Source organism: Chaetodon trifascialis, chromosome 18 (genome assembly GCF_039877785.1).
Source record: "Chaetodon trifascialis isolate fChaTrf1 chromosome 18, fChaTrf1.hap1, whole genome shotgun sequence".
Lineage (NCBI taxonomy): Eukaryota > Metazoa > Chordata > Actinopteri > Chaetodontiformes > Chaetodontidae > Chaetodon > Chaetodon trifascialis.
Window position 1 is genome coordinate 22,942,501 of NC_092073.1, and position 15,000 is coordinate 22,957,500.

The 15,000-nt window shown below is 48.6% G+C and overlaps 1 protein-coding gene across 1 annotated transcript in view; it reads left to right on the forward strand.

The window, feature by feature from the left end:
- The window catches only part of LOC139346672 (sodium channel protein type 5 subunit alpha-like), a 148,619-nt gene that overhangs the window by 57,965 nt on the left and 75,654 nt on the right, over positions 1-15,000 (forward strand). Inside the window, exon 9 of the mRNA XM_070985876.1 lies at positions 1,585-1,648. Coding sequence (XP_070841977.1) covers positions 1,585-1,648 — 64 coding nt within the window. The remainder of the gene's footprint in view (positions 1-1,584; positions 1,649-15,000) is intronic.

A 15,000-nucleotide genomic window follows, 5' to 3' on the forward strand; every position in this document is an offset into this window, starting at 1 on the left:
CGAGGCTGACATTTCGTTAGTTTAACCGGTTTCTAAAGCAGTCTGAAAGCCCGACAGACCTGAATGTCATGACATCAGAGATTAGTTCACACGGCCTGGATCTCAGCTGCTTTTCAGATGTGAACAAACGTCACAACGCCAGCGAAGTCTGATCGTGGTCGTGAGTTTGATCTCCCTGTTGGAGCTCGTCCTCTGGGGTTTCATTCAAGGACGTCTTGGACTCGTCTGTCAGAGCTGAAGTGTGTAAAACTCTTCCACTTACTGGAGGTTGGCTTGACATTTTGAAGACGTTTGTGTGCAGACTCAGAATTATCGCACACACCTGCAGACTGAGTAAAAGCCTTCGTTCCAGAGCTCGTCCGGGTTCAGTCTGCTCTGTGGATCAGATGGTTGAATACTTTAATTCCCGTCTTCGGGAATAAATACTGTATCCTCAGACCACAACGAAAGCTGAGCAGCATTGTTTTCTTCCTGCCTTCCAGCATTAAAAGCTTTTGAACTTGTTGTGTCTGATGCTCGTGTGTGTTTGGGTTGGAGAAGCAGCCCACGTGATTGGGCTAAAGTGTGTTAATGTACTCGCAGACGGCTGGCAGTCAGATTTAAGTGATGAGTAAATGCTCAGCAAACCGTGGTTCCTGTAATGGTTTTGGTTTTATGGCTTCCTGCTCAGACGGTTTCTAACCAGCTCAAACACACGAGCCGGGTCTGATTGATCCTGCGGGAGCTCGGACGGAAGCTGACGCTGAGGCGCAGGAAGAGCAGCAGAAGTTACGAGAACTTAGCTGAAAGGAGCATTTTGTGGTTTTTGGAGACTTGATTAAGCAGAATGATCCTGCTGCTCGTTGGTTTTATGTCTCGACTGATTAAAACACGAAGACTCAACATTTAAGAAAAAAAGTTCACACAGCAAAACATGATTGGTTCAAAAACAATTGTCCTCCATGTCCACATCCGCCCGTCTGTCCAGAGGTCAGCTTCAGTCGTTTGGTGCACTAAATAATTATTTCCACCTTATAAATTCACAGTAGACAATGTTTTGTGTAACGAAAGTGAACTTTTTCTACGCTGAGAGGCTGAAAGAACAAAAAATCCTGCACAAACAATTATTTTATTTACAGCTTTTCTTTCTTCAGATCTTCAAGTCTGCCGTCGAAGGACTGAAGGACTTTGTGGTGTCTGACAGCAGCAGTTGTTACGTAACGAGACGCCGACACAGTTTGTAAAATTATGAGAAAACAGACTTCAGGATCTGAACCTGTGCTGATGTTTTTCAGTTTTTAAAAAGGAATTCAAGGTTTCTACGACCTTTCTTCAGGTTTTGACTGAGCTGTAAGATCATGTGTTCATTCCCTCGTGGTCGCTGCCTTTATGTTACCTGCTGTTCTCGTCACAGGTGCTTGCTTCTGATTGGACCACGTGAAGTTATGATAAGAGTGTAAATTGTCCCGCCGTAACAGAACTAACAGAAGAGTCACGGACACATCGATCAAGCCCCTGAGGAGGGGTCAGATTAGAAAAGACTCCTGTGTGGGTGGGCTGTGAGGAAACTGGAATCTAAAGGTGGATTTTGATTTCTTTTTCCAGACAACTTCTACAAGGTGGAGGGGGCCAAGGATGCCTTAATCTGTGGGAACAGCAGCGACGCAGGGTGAGTGCTCGTTTTCTCCTCCTGTTTGCTCTTCAGGCGGCTGTGGATGTTTGAGCAGCACCCACCCGACCGCTGAGGGTGGAGCTGTTGAAGGTTTTGATGTGCTGAGTGACGGATGCTGAAATGTGTTGCATTTGTGAGCTGTGCTGTCAGGAAGCGAAACTCAGACGACAATCACAGAGCAAAGGTTCGTGTGATTGTCGTCATTCGTTGGATTAAAGTTCAGCAGCTAATGGCTCTTCAGGCTTTGGACAGATGTCCTGTTGTTTGACATTTTATTTGCTGCGTCAGGTCCACAATTGCTTCAGAGATAATTACAGGAAACTGGTAAGCCGAGCGCTGAAGGTGCAGAGCGGGTCTGCAAAACTGGAGATGTGCAGGATTTTGGACAGAAGATGAAAAAAGTCTTCCCATTTTACACATTTTGTTATTTTTTTGCTACATGTGGGATGAAATTGATGTGAGTTAATGATTTATTTTTTGAAGTGCCGCCCAGAGAACCCCTTGATTGTGTTACAGTCGACTCAACATGAGAAAATTAGACATTTTCTGCCAAAAAATGAGAAACATTTATTTTATTTAATTTTAGGACCCAAATGCAGCAGCACCAGAACACACGTTAGCATGAAGCAGCTTTAATTACAGATACTCTTGAAATGTTTGGTGAACCAACCAAACACCAAATAATCACAGACAGGCAAAGAACCAGGAAGTGAAGGAAAGACTCGTGGTCGGAGACGAGAGGCTGAGGTGTTCACCGGGGAACGGCAGAACAGGTGAGGTCAAAGGTAACGAGATCAGCCCAAAGAACAGTCTGGCACTGAGTGAGTGTGGGAGCGCAGCTTAAATACTAGTCTGAATGTCAGGTGAGTGATCAGGTGAGTGATCAGGTGAGTGATCAGGTGAGTGTGCAGGTGAGTGTGCAGGTGGGCGGGGCTGGCAGGGGAGTGAGAGTGGAAAAGTGCTGACTGAGCAGGTGAACAGATGAAGGAAAATGGCAGCAGGTAAGAGACTCAATCTACTGCGACGGGAGTGTAATTCCTTTAGTGTCTCAGAGGAAGCTGCGTGAAGCCTGATAAACTGCCTCCTGTGATGTCACTTGAGTCAGCGTTGACTACAACTGAGACGAATCTGTGAAGGACACGTCTGCAGCTGCTCCTCAGCTCTGCTGCGTTAGCCTCAACTGTTAGCCCCTGACTGAACTGTCAGAGGTGGAGTTGCATTGTGGGTAATGTAGGGGCGCGGTTTTGACCGGGCAGAAGAATGTGTGGAAAGACGGCATCTCTGAGCCTGCTGCATGGATTTTGATCCAGACTGTCCCTCATGAGTCTGACGTGTTTCAGACTGATAAATCAGCGGAGTCTTTCAATAACTCAGTCCATCGAGGAGAAGGTCCTGAAGTTAGAAATTCGACGATCATACGGAAAGAAAAGCTTTCCTGATAATATAAGTGAGCAGTTAAATAAATCAAATTTGAGCCTTACGACCTGAATATGAATAAAATCCATTAAAAAAATCCAATAAAACGCATGACCCCGTTTTCATCCTGTTACAGGATGATTCAAACCTCTGATACTGAGCTGTGCGCCCTGAAATGTCGTCCTGACAGAAACACCTGAAGCCACCCCGGCTTGCAGAGCACACATGAAAGCTACGCCTGAAGCCCGTCAGGGTCGTTTTAAAGGCCGGCAGCCACCAGAAAACAAACCGTCTTCTTCAGGGCTTTTCGCAGTGACATCATCCAGCCGCCCTGGGATCAGACCTTCAGCCAGCCCGGCTCGTCCTGCGAGCCTTAGTTTAACATCCACGAGTGTGAACGGTGAAACGATTCAAAGATAAATATCCATGGGCTTCTGTGGCCGGAGGCCTGGATTAGTTCAGAGCTAAGAAACACAAGTGTGAAAGCTTTTGTTTTGTCAGGGAGGAGGAGGCGAAAACATCACGGCCTCTTTATTTTCCTGTCACTCATCCTTCATGGCGGCTTGTCACTTCTAACCTTCAATAACCACCACAGCGCTCAGTCTGATGACAGCTGAGAACCAGAAGAATGGAGCGTTTTGCACTCAGCTGACTGTTGGGAGCGGTAAACAGAATAAAGATGGAAACAGATCTGGCTCCTTACGTTCGTCTCATCTGTGAGACTGAAGGCAAACAAACGGCAGGTTGAGTCTTTAGCTCGGCAAACACTTCCCTCGGAGGTGGAGCTGCTCTGGAGGCTGAGCGAGACAGAAAGCTGTTTCTGGACGAAATGATGCTGAGCTGATCGGGGAAAAGTGTTAATAAAGGAAGAAGCTTAATAAACGAGAGACATAAGACCCAGAGTAAACTGGAGGCTGGTCTTGAACCATCTGGGTTCACGTGTGGTTTTGGCCTCTTTTGAGAAGTGAAACTCTGAACTCGCTGTGAGCGCTGTGAACACAGTGAAGCAGAAGGTTTTTTCTGCTGATTTCTTTTTTATTGTGAATAGATCCCTGCAGATGACTGTTGGAGAGTTATTGGCTGGAAAACACAGAGGGACCACGGCATGAAGCCTTCACTAGTCCAAGTGCAATAAAAACTGAAAACAACACGGCAGGAACTGACTGTTTGGAATAACAAGCCGGTCTCCATAAAAAGGCAATTTCCTATATATCAATATACAAATGTCTGTGTTTATATTCATGAAACCTACATTTTGGCCGTCTGTATTCACATGCACGGTGTTTATATGGCTGCGTGTATTTATATCGAAGCTGTTTACTGTATTTATCACTTCAGACTCTGTAAATTCACCATCAGCACTGAATTCCTTCATTTGAGCCCCTGAAAAGACAAACTGGCGTGTTCAGGATTTCATTGGCTGTTTGAAGTGTCAGTCATCTTCAAAATCAGCTGTGATTGGCTCAATGTTCAGATTTAAAGAGAGAAGGCGGGCCTTCCTTCCACTCAGACTGTGATTGGCTTCTCTGGCTGTGAGGCTACATGTAGCAGGCTGTGATTGGCCGAGTGAGACTAAAGATGGCTGCCATCAGTGTTTCCTGCTGTTTGACAGGAGAAAACATGTTTCTGTGGATTCTTCTCACTAAATATCTTCACTGCAGTGGATCCTCTGGACCTCTGTGGAAGTTTCCGGGCTGTTTTAGTCTGAGTTTCAGTGATCTGTGGATCAATGAGAGACATCATCGGTGAGTTTTGTTTGTCTGCTGTTGTGGCTTGAAGTGGTTTCTAACAGTCTCTAGCAGGAGTATAAACGTTCGTCTTCACATGTTGATAATGTGAAATATTCCTGAAATATATTTCGGTGACAAACTGGAGAGTGGGGCTTGAAAAAGGTTTGGATTTACGAGACAGACAGAGGTTTTAACGGATGTGATTGAGTGAAGTGTAGGATCCAGCATTAATCGGAGCTTGACCCACACTCGGAACAAAAGTTGAGGACTTCCTGTTTCCTAAGATGCCAATTTTTGACCAATCAATATTCAAACAGTCTGTCTGGAGTCCTTGTGGAAGTGCAGTACTAAACTATGTCCTGAAAACTGATAATTAAGATATGAAGTTGACCATGTTTCCCCCCCGAGAAACACCCTCCAACATGTTCTGTTTGGCTTTCTGATGAACTTCATCCTTTTATTTTAATGTGTGTAGTGAGGCTTCATCGTTGCAGCTCTGACCAGTCTGTGGTCGATGACGCTCCGTCCCGTGTCCCGTGTCTCTTGTCTCGTGTCCATCATGGCGGCGTGCAGTCGCGGCCGAGCTTCCTCTGCTCTTGTGTCTCGTGGTCTTGGTGAATCTTGCCGCCGGTGCCGTGTGCCGCAGTGTTGTGTGACATGTCAGAAAGGACTAGTATCTGCGCTGAGCGTCCACGCTGAGAGCGGGACGCTGACAGACTCTGAATGACACAGCTATGACAAAACCCTGCATGTGTGTGAGAGACACTGCCGTCCAGCGCACTGCAGCCTCTGGGACAACAGCTAGCCTGAGTTAGCCTGAAGCTAGCTGACCGTGCCATGTGAAACCTGTCCAAAGATGCAAACACTTAGCCAGCAGGCTAACAGAGAGCTAAGTCAGGAAGCTAAGTGACACGTAGCAAACATGCTACAGGGAGAGTCAGAAGGAGAGGAGAGAGGAGGTTCAGAGGAGGTGAAGCAGAAGGGAGGATGGGCGAAAGAGAGAAAAGAAGATGTGGACGGAGGGAAGGAGATAAATGAGAAAGTGGATGGACAGAGGAGTACTGGAGGAGGAAAAACAGAGGGATGGAAGATGGAACGAGGGCAAAGGAGAGCGGAGCAGATAACAGAGAGAAATAATGTGAAGATGATAAAGAAGAGAGGAAACAAAAGAGAGACAGAACGAGAGGAGAGGCAGATGCTGCAGTCAAAACCAGGAGAGCAAAAGATCTTATGGAGAGAGGGAGAGCGCTGATTGGATGGAAGGAGGGGAGAGGAAGAGGAGGAGGAGGAGAACTAAAGGAAGAGAAAGCAGGAAATTGAGCAATAGAAGAGACCACAGAGGAACTCGAATAGGCACAAAGAAAGTGAGAGAAACAAAATGAAAGGCAGGAGGAGGAGGAGATAAAAATCAGGAAGGAAAGAGGAAGGAATCAAAAACAAAAAACAGAGGAATGAAAGTAAGTGAGGGAAGATGGAGGTGCAGAAAGAGGAGAACAAAGGAGGGATTGAGGAGGAGGAGGAGGAGGAGCTGCTGAGGTGGAGGCAGCAGAGCGGAGGAGGTCAGTCAGAGGTGGACAGTCCTTCGATCAGCACCGTCCGTCGTCTCCGTCTGTAGACCTTCATGATCATAAGTGACCTGAATCCAGTAACGAACGAGACGGTCGTGATGCAGCTCAAGAAGGACAAGACAGATGACACAGTGGGTTGTTTATGGACATAAAGTGGGACACGTGTCCACCTGACAGAGATCTCTGATGGCTGAAGCAAAGGTGGAAGCACTGTGAACAGCAACAGTTTGCTAAAGCTAAATGCTAACATGCTCACAGTCACAATGCTAACATGCTAACGGCTCATTTTGAACGGATTATGGAGCTTGATGCAAAGTCAGAGGATCACCAGTGTCAGCGGGGTTCATCCTCTGACCATCATGAACGTCTGAAATCTTTTACACTGATCGAAGCAGCGACAGGACGAGCGCGTCCCCTGAGGCCCGGCCGCTGGCGTGGCCCGTACAGTCAAACCTGCAGCGACTGAAAGAGTCTGTCAGTCAGCAGCCGAGAGAGAGAAGCTGCTGGAGGATGAGAGACGAGAGCGAGCGGCCATGACAGTGATGTGATCACAGCGTTGTTTGCATCCTGCGCCGAAGCCGCTCTGCTCACGCATGACGCTGATTCGCCGGGCCCGAGGGCAAAGGTCACTGAGCTAACCCACTGTGACACACGCGCTGACATCCTGCACTCACACGACCGGCTCCACACACTGAATCACGGAGGCTTCAGCGCTGTCCTACGATTGGACCGGTGCTTTTGAATCTGTTGAAGGGTCGCATCACGACCGCTCTGATTGGCCCGTCTGTTTTCTCTCCATTATTCGGTCTGACATTGTGCTCGTGTTCTGCTTGTTCTGCTCGCGTTCTCACCAAGGACAATATCGCGTCTGTCCCACTGACGTCGTCCTCGTAGGATAGACGAGCCGAACAGTTAATGAAGAAATATTTTTTTATTTCTGTGGCTGGACTTACAGCAGTCTGTGGCTCCACTCTGATGAGGTGTTATCGATGGGACATGGTCTCTGAGTGTGTCCACAGCGGGTCTCAGACTCGTGATGGCTGAATGTGAATGTAGAGAAGTGAGATACTGTAAGTACTGCGATGAGTTTCTAAGCCGGAGAGTCGAACCTTTAAGTCATCGGGGTGAACTGGGGGGTCTACATCCTCTGAGCGGCCTCGGCTCGCCTCAGGAGACGACACGTTGGCGAGGCGGTCTGGAAGCATCCGACGTGTGAGGCTGGGAACGCCGCCTGCTGAGGGGAGGGGCTTCAGAGCAAGCAGACGTCTGAGATTTAAAGAAGCAGCGAGTGCAGAGGGGAGGAAGGTGATGCTGATGATGATGATGATGATGATGATGATGATGATGATGATGATGATGATGATGCGTGTTTCTGCAGAGCTTACGCTAAGTGCTCGAATCCACAGAGGACTGAAGGACCATGAGGACGTCCCAGAGTCTGTGTTCTGGTCTGGAGTCTGCATTCAGCTCGTGATGAACTGATTTTGATCCGTCAGACATCAGCAGACTCTGATGTGGTCGCAGCTGTTAAACATGTGGCTGCTGAGGATGAACGCTGGTTTCATGTTGTGGTCGGTGGCTTTGAATGAAGGTGCTGCTCTGCCTCTGCAGACTTTGGGCTCCCTCTGAAATAACAGATGCATAGAAATACAAACGAGGCAGATGAGTGAATGAAATGATTTTATTGTTGACCTAAATCCCAGCGAGGATCGTCCCGCCGAGCTGCTGATGTCAGCAGCGACCCTCTGAGAGAAGTGCGTCCTTCACTTCTTACAAAGCCGGACTCATGAGTTGGACTCGCCAAGTTTAAACTTTGTGTTGAGAGAAGTCCAGTTTTCATTCTGTGTGCTTCCCCCCAAAAACAAATCCTGTGTAGTGCTCCATGTTTTATTTCCTCTGGCTCGCGGCGAGAGCGACGCTCTGCAGATCATCCGTTTCACTTCAGATCTGAAATGAAACATAAAAAAGTGAATGATAGAAAAACTCTAATGCTCTAATTCAAACGAGGCAAACCTGCCGAGCGGAAACCCACTGATTGGACGGATTTCAGTCGTTCTTTAGTGAGCGGAGCCAATCGCGGCCAGATTCAGCTGTAAAGCCTTTAATTAGTCTGTGTGTGCCTGAACGAAGAGGAGCGAGGGCTGAGGAAGCAGCTCCTTCAAATCCACACGAGTCATTTCAACGATGTCAGTAAATATTCTGTCCTGTGCGGCGTTTGTATGAAAAGCTGTGGAAAGCAGAAACACGCCACCCGTAAAATGCACGCGTGCGTTTGGTCATGTGACCCCGATGACCTCGGCCCGGTCAGGATTCTGCTGACATGCCTTCAACATGCCAAACACACGGCCAGCGCGCAGCGACGATACGGAATGACAGCCAGCCCGACGGGCGGCCTCGTTAGGGACGCTAATTAGCGGCTGTCGCTAGGGGCTCTCGTTACAGGAGCTCGTTGGCACGCAGCATGTGACCCGTGAGGTCACCGGGAGGAAGTCGTTTTGTGCTGAGAGGAAGTGATGGAGCCAGAGAGACCCTGAGGGCGCACTCACCGGGACGGCGTCCAGCAGCCCCGCGAGGTCGATTCCTCCTGACGCCGCTCTGCTCTCATGTGGTTTAACGGAGCCTCAGCGCCAGTTTGGACCTGTCATGTAATCATCACCTTCAGGTTTGAGTCTCTGAGTTAATGAGTGTCGTCTAGTCTCAGAATTACTGAAGCCAACGTTTCCCTGAAAAATGAGCAGAAAACTAAAAGCACCAAACATGTTTTTGAAAACACGTCCAAAATCCTCAAAGACTTTTCTGTCCTTTAAAAATATTCCCTCCTGTGTTCAGCGGAATGGGATTTTAGCTGATTTCACGAGGCGCGTCCTCGTCCTCGAGCCAAAAAGGAAGAAGAGGCACTTTTAAAAAACAGGCTGAAGATGCTTCAGCGTGCACTGGATGGAGCCGCCAGGAGGGTCCAAACATGTGGCTGTCCAGCTTTACTTTGACAAAATTAGCAGCTTATTTCCTCCCACCCGTCCACCCGTCCACCTGTCCATCCGTCCATCCGTCCTCTTCCTGTTGCTTGCTCTCTTCAGGACTTTGGGAGCAGCCCAGACGTCCTTCTCTCCGTTCGCGTCCTTCAGCTCCTCCTGGGGGTCCCGCGTCACTCCCAGACCAGATGGGATTTATAATACCGCCGTGTTCTGGGTCGCGTCCCCCGGAAAACCTCCGCAGGCGGGAGCCGGGAGTCCAGTCCTGATCGGTCCAGGTGGAGCTGGCTCTCCTGAACATGAAGGAGCTGCAATCTGCTCTGAGCTCCTCGGCCGGCTCTTAAGCCTGAACCTGACAGACATGAGGGGGAGATCGTTTTGGCTGCCGGCGTGTGTGATGTCATTCTTTTGGTCACCACCCAGCGCTCGCTGAGCATCGGCCATGGATCGACTGGTAGATTGAGAGCTTTGCCTTTCCCTCGTCAGCAGCTCCGGTCACTGTTCGTCTGCGTTCGTCTTCACACCTGAAAGACAAACATGAAGCAAAGATGGACGTCAGACTAAATCAGCTGCTGGCTGTCAGTCGTTTCATGCTGCTGTTTAACATCTGACTGATGTCTGAGTTTCCGTCCTGCTCACGCCGACGCCGGCTGCTTCCTCTGGGCTTCGCACAGCATTCATGGGTGTCACTGAAGTGTTTTCTGTCCACCAACAAGCTGCATGGAAACCTCAATTAAGAGCTGATAATGCCAGTTGATTAAAGCTCAAATTCCATTAAAACCCTCTTAGATTGTGTCCGACACACTCGTGTTTTCACTGCTCTCACACTCGTTTTTAAATCCATAATGAAGTCAAATCCATTCGGGCCTCCGGCTCACGTACCTGCTGCTTCAATGAGGACCTCCATCAGTGCCATTAGAACTGGACAACAAGTCAAACCTTCATTCGCCTCGTAATGTGACAAGAAAACACCGAGCAAACGGTGAAGGTGGACGCGTGGCTTTAATCATCGTTGACCCAGCTTCCTCTCGCAGAGTCTGCTGTCATCAGAGCAGTTAGAGAGAAATATGGCCTGACCCGATGCTGAGGAAATAGCTGCCGAGGGGGTTGATTTTCCTGGAATACGCTGCGTCACAGAGCTGATATTCATCATTCCATTAACCTGGCATTCGCTGCTGGTGGTCGCCATGTCGATGCATTACCAGCTGTGTGTGTCTGCGTGTGTGTTCTCCATTCAATTAGGTTAGCATTCGTTTCTGCTTCTTCCAGTGTGTTTCCAACTGTGTGTGTGTTTGCAGGCTTAGTTTGCTCTGATGAACCTCTAACTGCGTGTGTGTGTGTGTGTGTGTGCGCGCGCACCTTTACATGTGTGTTTGTGCACGTGCCGCCCCCTCTCCGTTATGAATGGTTAAAACATTATGTTAAAAGCTGCACTGATCAATAAGTCAACTGCGATATCGGAAACATTTTTCAAAGTGGGGGTTAGATATTGTGTGTGTGTGCGTGTGTGTGTGTGTGTGTGTGTGTGTGTGTGTGTGTGTGTGTGTGTGTGTGTGTGCGTGCGTGCGTGTGTGTGTGTGTGTGTGTGTGTGTGTGTATGCGTGTGTGTGTGTGTGTGTGTTTAGTTTGAGTTATGAGCTCTTTGGGAGGCTGTGAATGTGACATCTGTCCAATGCTCAGCCAGAGACGCAAAAGAGGCTTCCACCACCTAAATCCCAGCCCACAGGGAGATAACTGTGTGTGTGTGTGTGTGTGTGTGTGTGTGTGTGTGTGTGTGTTTTGATGACAGTACTCTCATTCAGGGCTAAAACACCAAAGGGAAAAAAAGTAATAACCCACTTAATTTCTGCACAGTAGAACAGTTTGACCTCTGTTGGATACTTTTAGTAGTACCTATTGCAGTACAAGTACTCCTATGGTACTGGTTTTACCACTGTAACGCAGGGGTGTGCTCCAGTCGCACACACTGGGGGTGAAGCAGAGGATTTCTAAGTCTGGATCTGAAGAATCAGACCATGGAGGAGAAAACACCTCAAACGTCCAGACTGACAGAAACCAGCGCCGAGCGTCTTCTTCTGATTGGTTAGGGTACGGTCCCTCTCTGGACTTGACCGCCCCGTCACACAGTCAGAACATTTTGGTCTTAGCTGCACACCTGTGACATTATGACATCAGACGTGTAAACACCTGGCGAAGACACTCACTTCTGCAGCACTTCCTGTTTCAGTGACGACACGCACATGAACACACACACGGCTGGTAATTAACAGCCACACACACACACACACACGGTGCTCAGTTATAACACACAGCGGCAGCATGAAGTGAACGTTATTGATCCCTGAGGGTGGAACCAGGTCACGGCGGCAGTGCGAACACTGAGGTGTGGGCTGGAGGACGAGGCGAAATGGTAATAAGGTGCAGGAATGAAAATACAATACCAGGGAAAACATGCTCTGCTGGGGCGGAGGCTGACTCACAGCGGCTCGGATATCTGAAGACTTTCCTCTCAGCGACAACTTTTCTTCTGAGGAACGACCAACAGCACAAAAGGACGAGCGACACCTGAGCTGTACACAAATAAAGTGAGCGAGCGAGCGAGCGAGCGAGCGAGTGAGCGAGCGAGCGGTCGGCGGCGAAGCGGCCTGAGGAGGAACAGCATCCGAGCGACACTCTGACCTTCTCTTCCTGCCTACGTCCGACTCCCTCAGACAGGATAATGTCGACCATCTTGATCGCGACCCCCCCGCCACCCCCGTACATCATCTGCGCCGGCAGACACACGCGCTGAATCGTGGGTAACCAGAGGACAGAAGCAGAAGCAGATCCACTGTCCGATGTGGACCTCAGCTGATTCAAAGGTGCTTTTTATTTGTGAGAACATTCAGCCTGAAACTCACCGACCTGGAGAGGACGAAGCTTCAGCGAGTGAACGAAGCCGCTTTGAAATGTGATGAAGACAAACGACGCGTCAGCAGTTCGTAACAGAATCTGCTGGATTACAAAAATATGTAATATTCTCCACATTCGCTCTACTTGCACAACATTTTTTGCTGTAAATACTGTTTATATACTTAGTTACATTGTATTTTACAATATTATTATGACATTATATAATATGAATTAGATATATATATATATACATATTATATAACTAGATTTAGTTTGACTTAGTTATATTTTTATTCCTGTTCATATTTTTTGTTACCTTTTCTAAATAATTGTGTACATCCTGTGTTTGCTGTACGTTTAATCCCAAATTGGGATCAATAAAGAAACTAGAAACTAACTAAAGAAAATCTGAGTCTGCCTATAATCTGAACACTGGGATTACTCCACAATCAAATATGAGTTCAACAAACACTCTTTGTTCTCGTCTCAAAACACTTTCAGTGCGAGCAGAAGTGTTTTGTGCGTTGGCTCAAATCAAACCTCGTACGTCAGCAGTCAGGACGACAAACACGAGGTCGAGGTCACGGAGCGATGGTGAAGAGGTTGGTGTCTGGTGTCTCTCGTGGTCTCGGTCCGTCCGTCCACCCTGAGCTCCTCTGACCGTCGCTCTGTAAAAGCAGAACGCCGTCCGTTAACAGATTAAACCAGGTGAACGAGAGCGAGCGTGAGATGAGCCGTCCATCCTCCTGAATGAACTGACGTTAAAGTGAAGCAGCGAGAGAGCGACGGGGATGTTTGTTAGCGCCGAGCGGGACAACAGCGAGCCTCAGCAATGACCTTCCTGGGCTTCCTTACAACGAGCCCTCGCTGTGTTAAAGTGCGAGTAAACAGTCCGGCAGCAGCAGAGCTGATGCTGAGGTAAATGATGGAGTCTGCATGAAAGATTAAAGAGGACGGAGTCCACCCGGAGACCGAGGAGGACGTGGTCTCCGAGAAATGAATATTTATCGACAAGTGGCTTTATTGACACAGAGCGAGTTGACACTGTTGACACGTGGGAGCAGATGGTCACTGTGTGTGTGTGTGTGTGTGTGTGTGTGTGTGTGTGTGTGTGTGTGTGTGTGTGCGTGTGTGTGTGTGTGATCAATACTGCCTCACATCTGACCGAACAGTTTGACTGCTGACGAGAGACGGACAGCTGAGACAGAAAAGCAGAGAAATGAAGCCGACTGTCGGCGTGACGCGTCAGCTGAAACGGCGCTCCGCCACTCGATAGTCTGCACCGACACGTCCTCGCCATGCGTCTACGCCTCAGTGACAGGAAGTGGAAAGTCAGAAATAACACGTTTGAGTCGAGAGCAAAATGTCTGTAGTTTGTCTTACGGATGAACTCAGAAGTCAGTAGAAATTATCAGAGCTGCAAGAAGAAAAATGGATTTAAAGGTTTAAAAAGAGTTAAATCTGCTCCTCAATAGCACCGTCAGGAGATCGTCTCTGTAACGCCGTCAGTACTTCGAGTTTGGTCGAGACAACATGTCCGACGCTTCGTCTTCGTATGCAGTGTGTAAGCAGACCTGTGTCCCGTCCGTCCGTCCGTCCGTCTGTCCGTCTGTCCGTCCGTCTGTCCATCCGTCCGTCTGTCCGTCCGTCCTCACAGCGTGAACGTTGTCAGTCGCAGTTTCCTTCAGTTTGGCATCAAACGCTCTTCAGTGGGTTCAGGAAAAGATGGTGGCTTCAAATATTCTTACATAATCCTGATTTCTCGCTTGTGCATCGTGATGAGCAAACTTCAGCGTCAGCGGCTCGTTTGTGTTCATTCTCCTCGCAGCGTTTTTCAGACACGACTCAGAATCAGAGGAGAAGGAGGTCGAATTCAGCTGCGACTCAAGATCTTCAGGAGCCACTTCAAAGACGTTTCCACCGAACAAAACAGGGACAGGAGACAGTGTGAGACAGTGTGAGACAGTGTGAGACAGTGTGAGACAGTCTGAGACAGTGTGAGATGGTGTGAGACAGTCTGAGACAGCGTGAGACAGTCTGAGACAGTATGAGATGGTGTGAGACAGTCTGAGACAGCGTGAGACAGTGTGAGACAGTCTGAGACAGTGAGACAGTGTGAGATGGTGTGAGACAGTCTGAGACAGCGTGAGACAGTCTGAGACAGTGTGAGACAGATGACAGAAGACACCTCAGAACCCTGTTCAAACGTGAGTGTGGACCAAAAGTGAGCTGTTCATCAGTTAATTGTGTTTGACTGACCTCCATCATTTAGGATTTGCTACGGGACGTCTTGAGGGACAACAGTAAACACTTCTGTCTCTGTTCAGCTTTTGTGTTCAGATGTAAAAATGTGGAAAACAGTTAAAAAGGACGCAGTTCCCAGTTCTTCAAGTGAAGCTGATTAAAAGAGAACAGCAGCATGAGGAAGAGAGACGACGAAGAGAGAGAACGAGCAGAAAGTTAAAGCCGAGACAGACAGAGAGACGAAGAGCAGACAGGAAGTGAGAGCGCGGCGAGTTCAGCGTTTTCTCTGAAGTTCCTCTGGAGTGAGAATATCGATCGGCGGCGGGACTGACGGACACATCCAGAGCTGATCTCCAGCCCACGTCTGCAGTCCACGGCGGGCTGCTCGTCCCGCTGAGACGCCGTCCCCGACGCCCCCTCAGGCTCTATTTCTGTAGCGTCACATTATCCTCCCGCTAGAAATCATTTGGACGCAGCTGGTGAGACGAACATGACTTAGCACTCTGCGCTATTCTCGAGGAACGCCA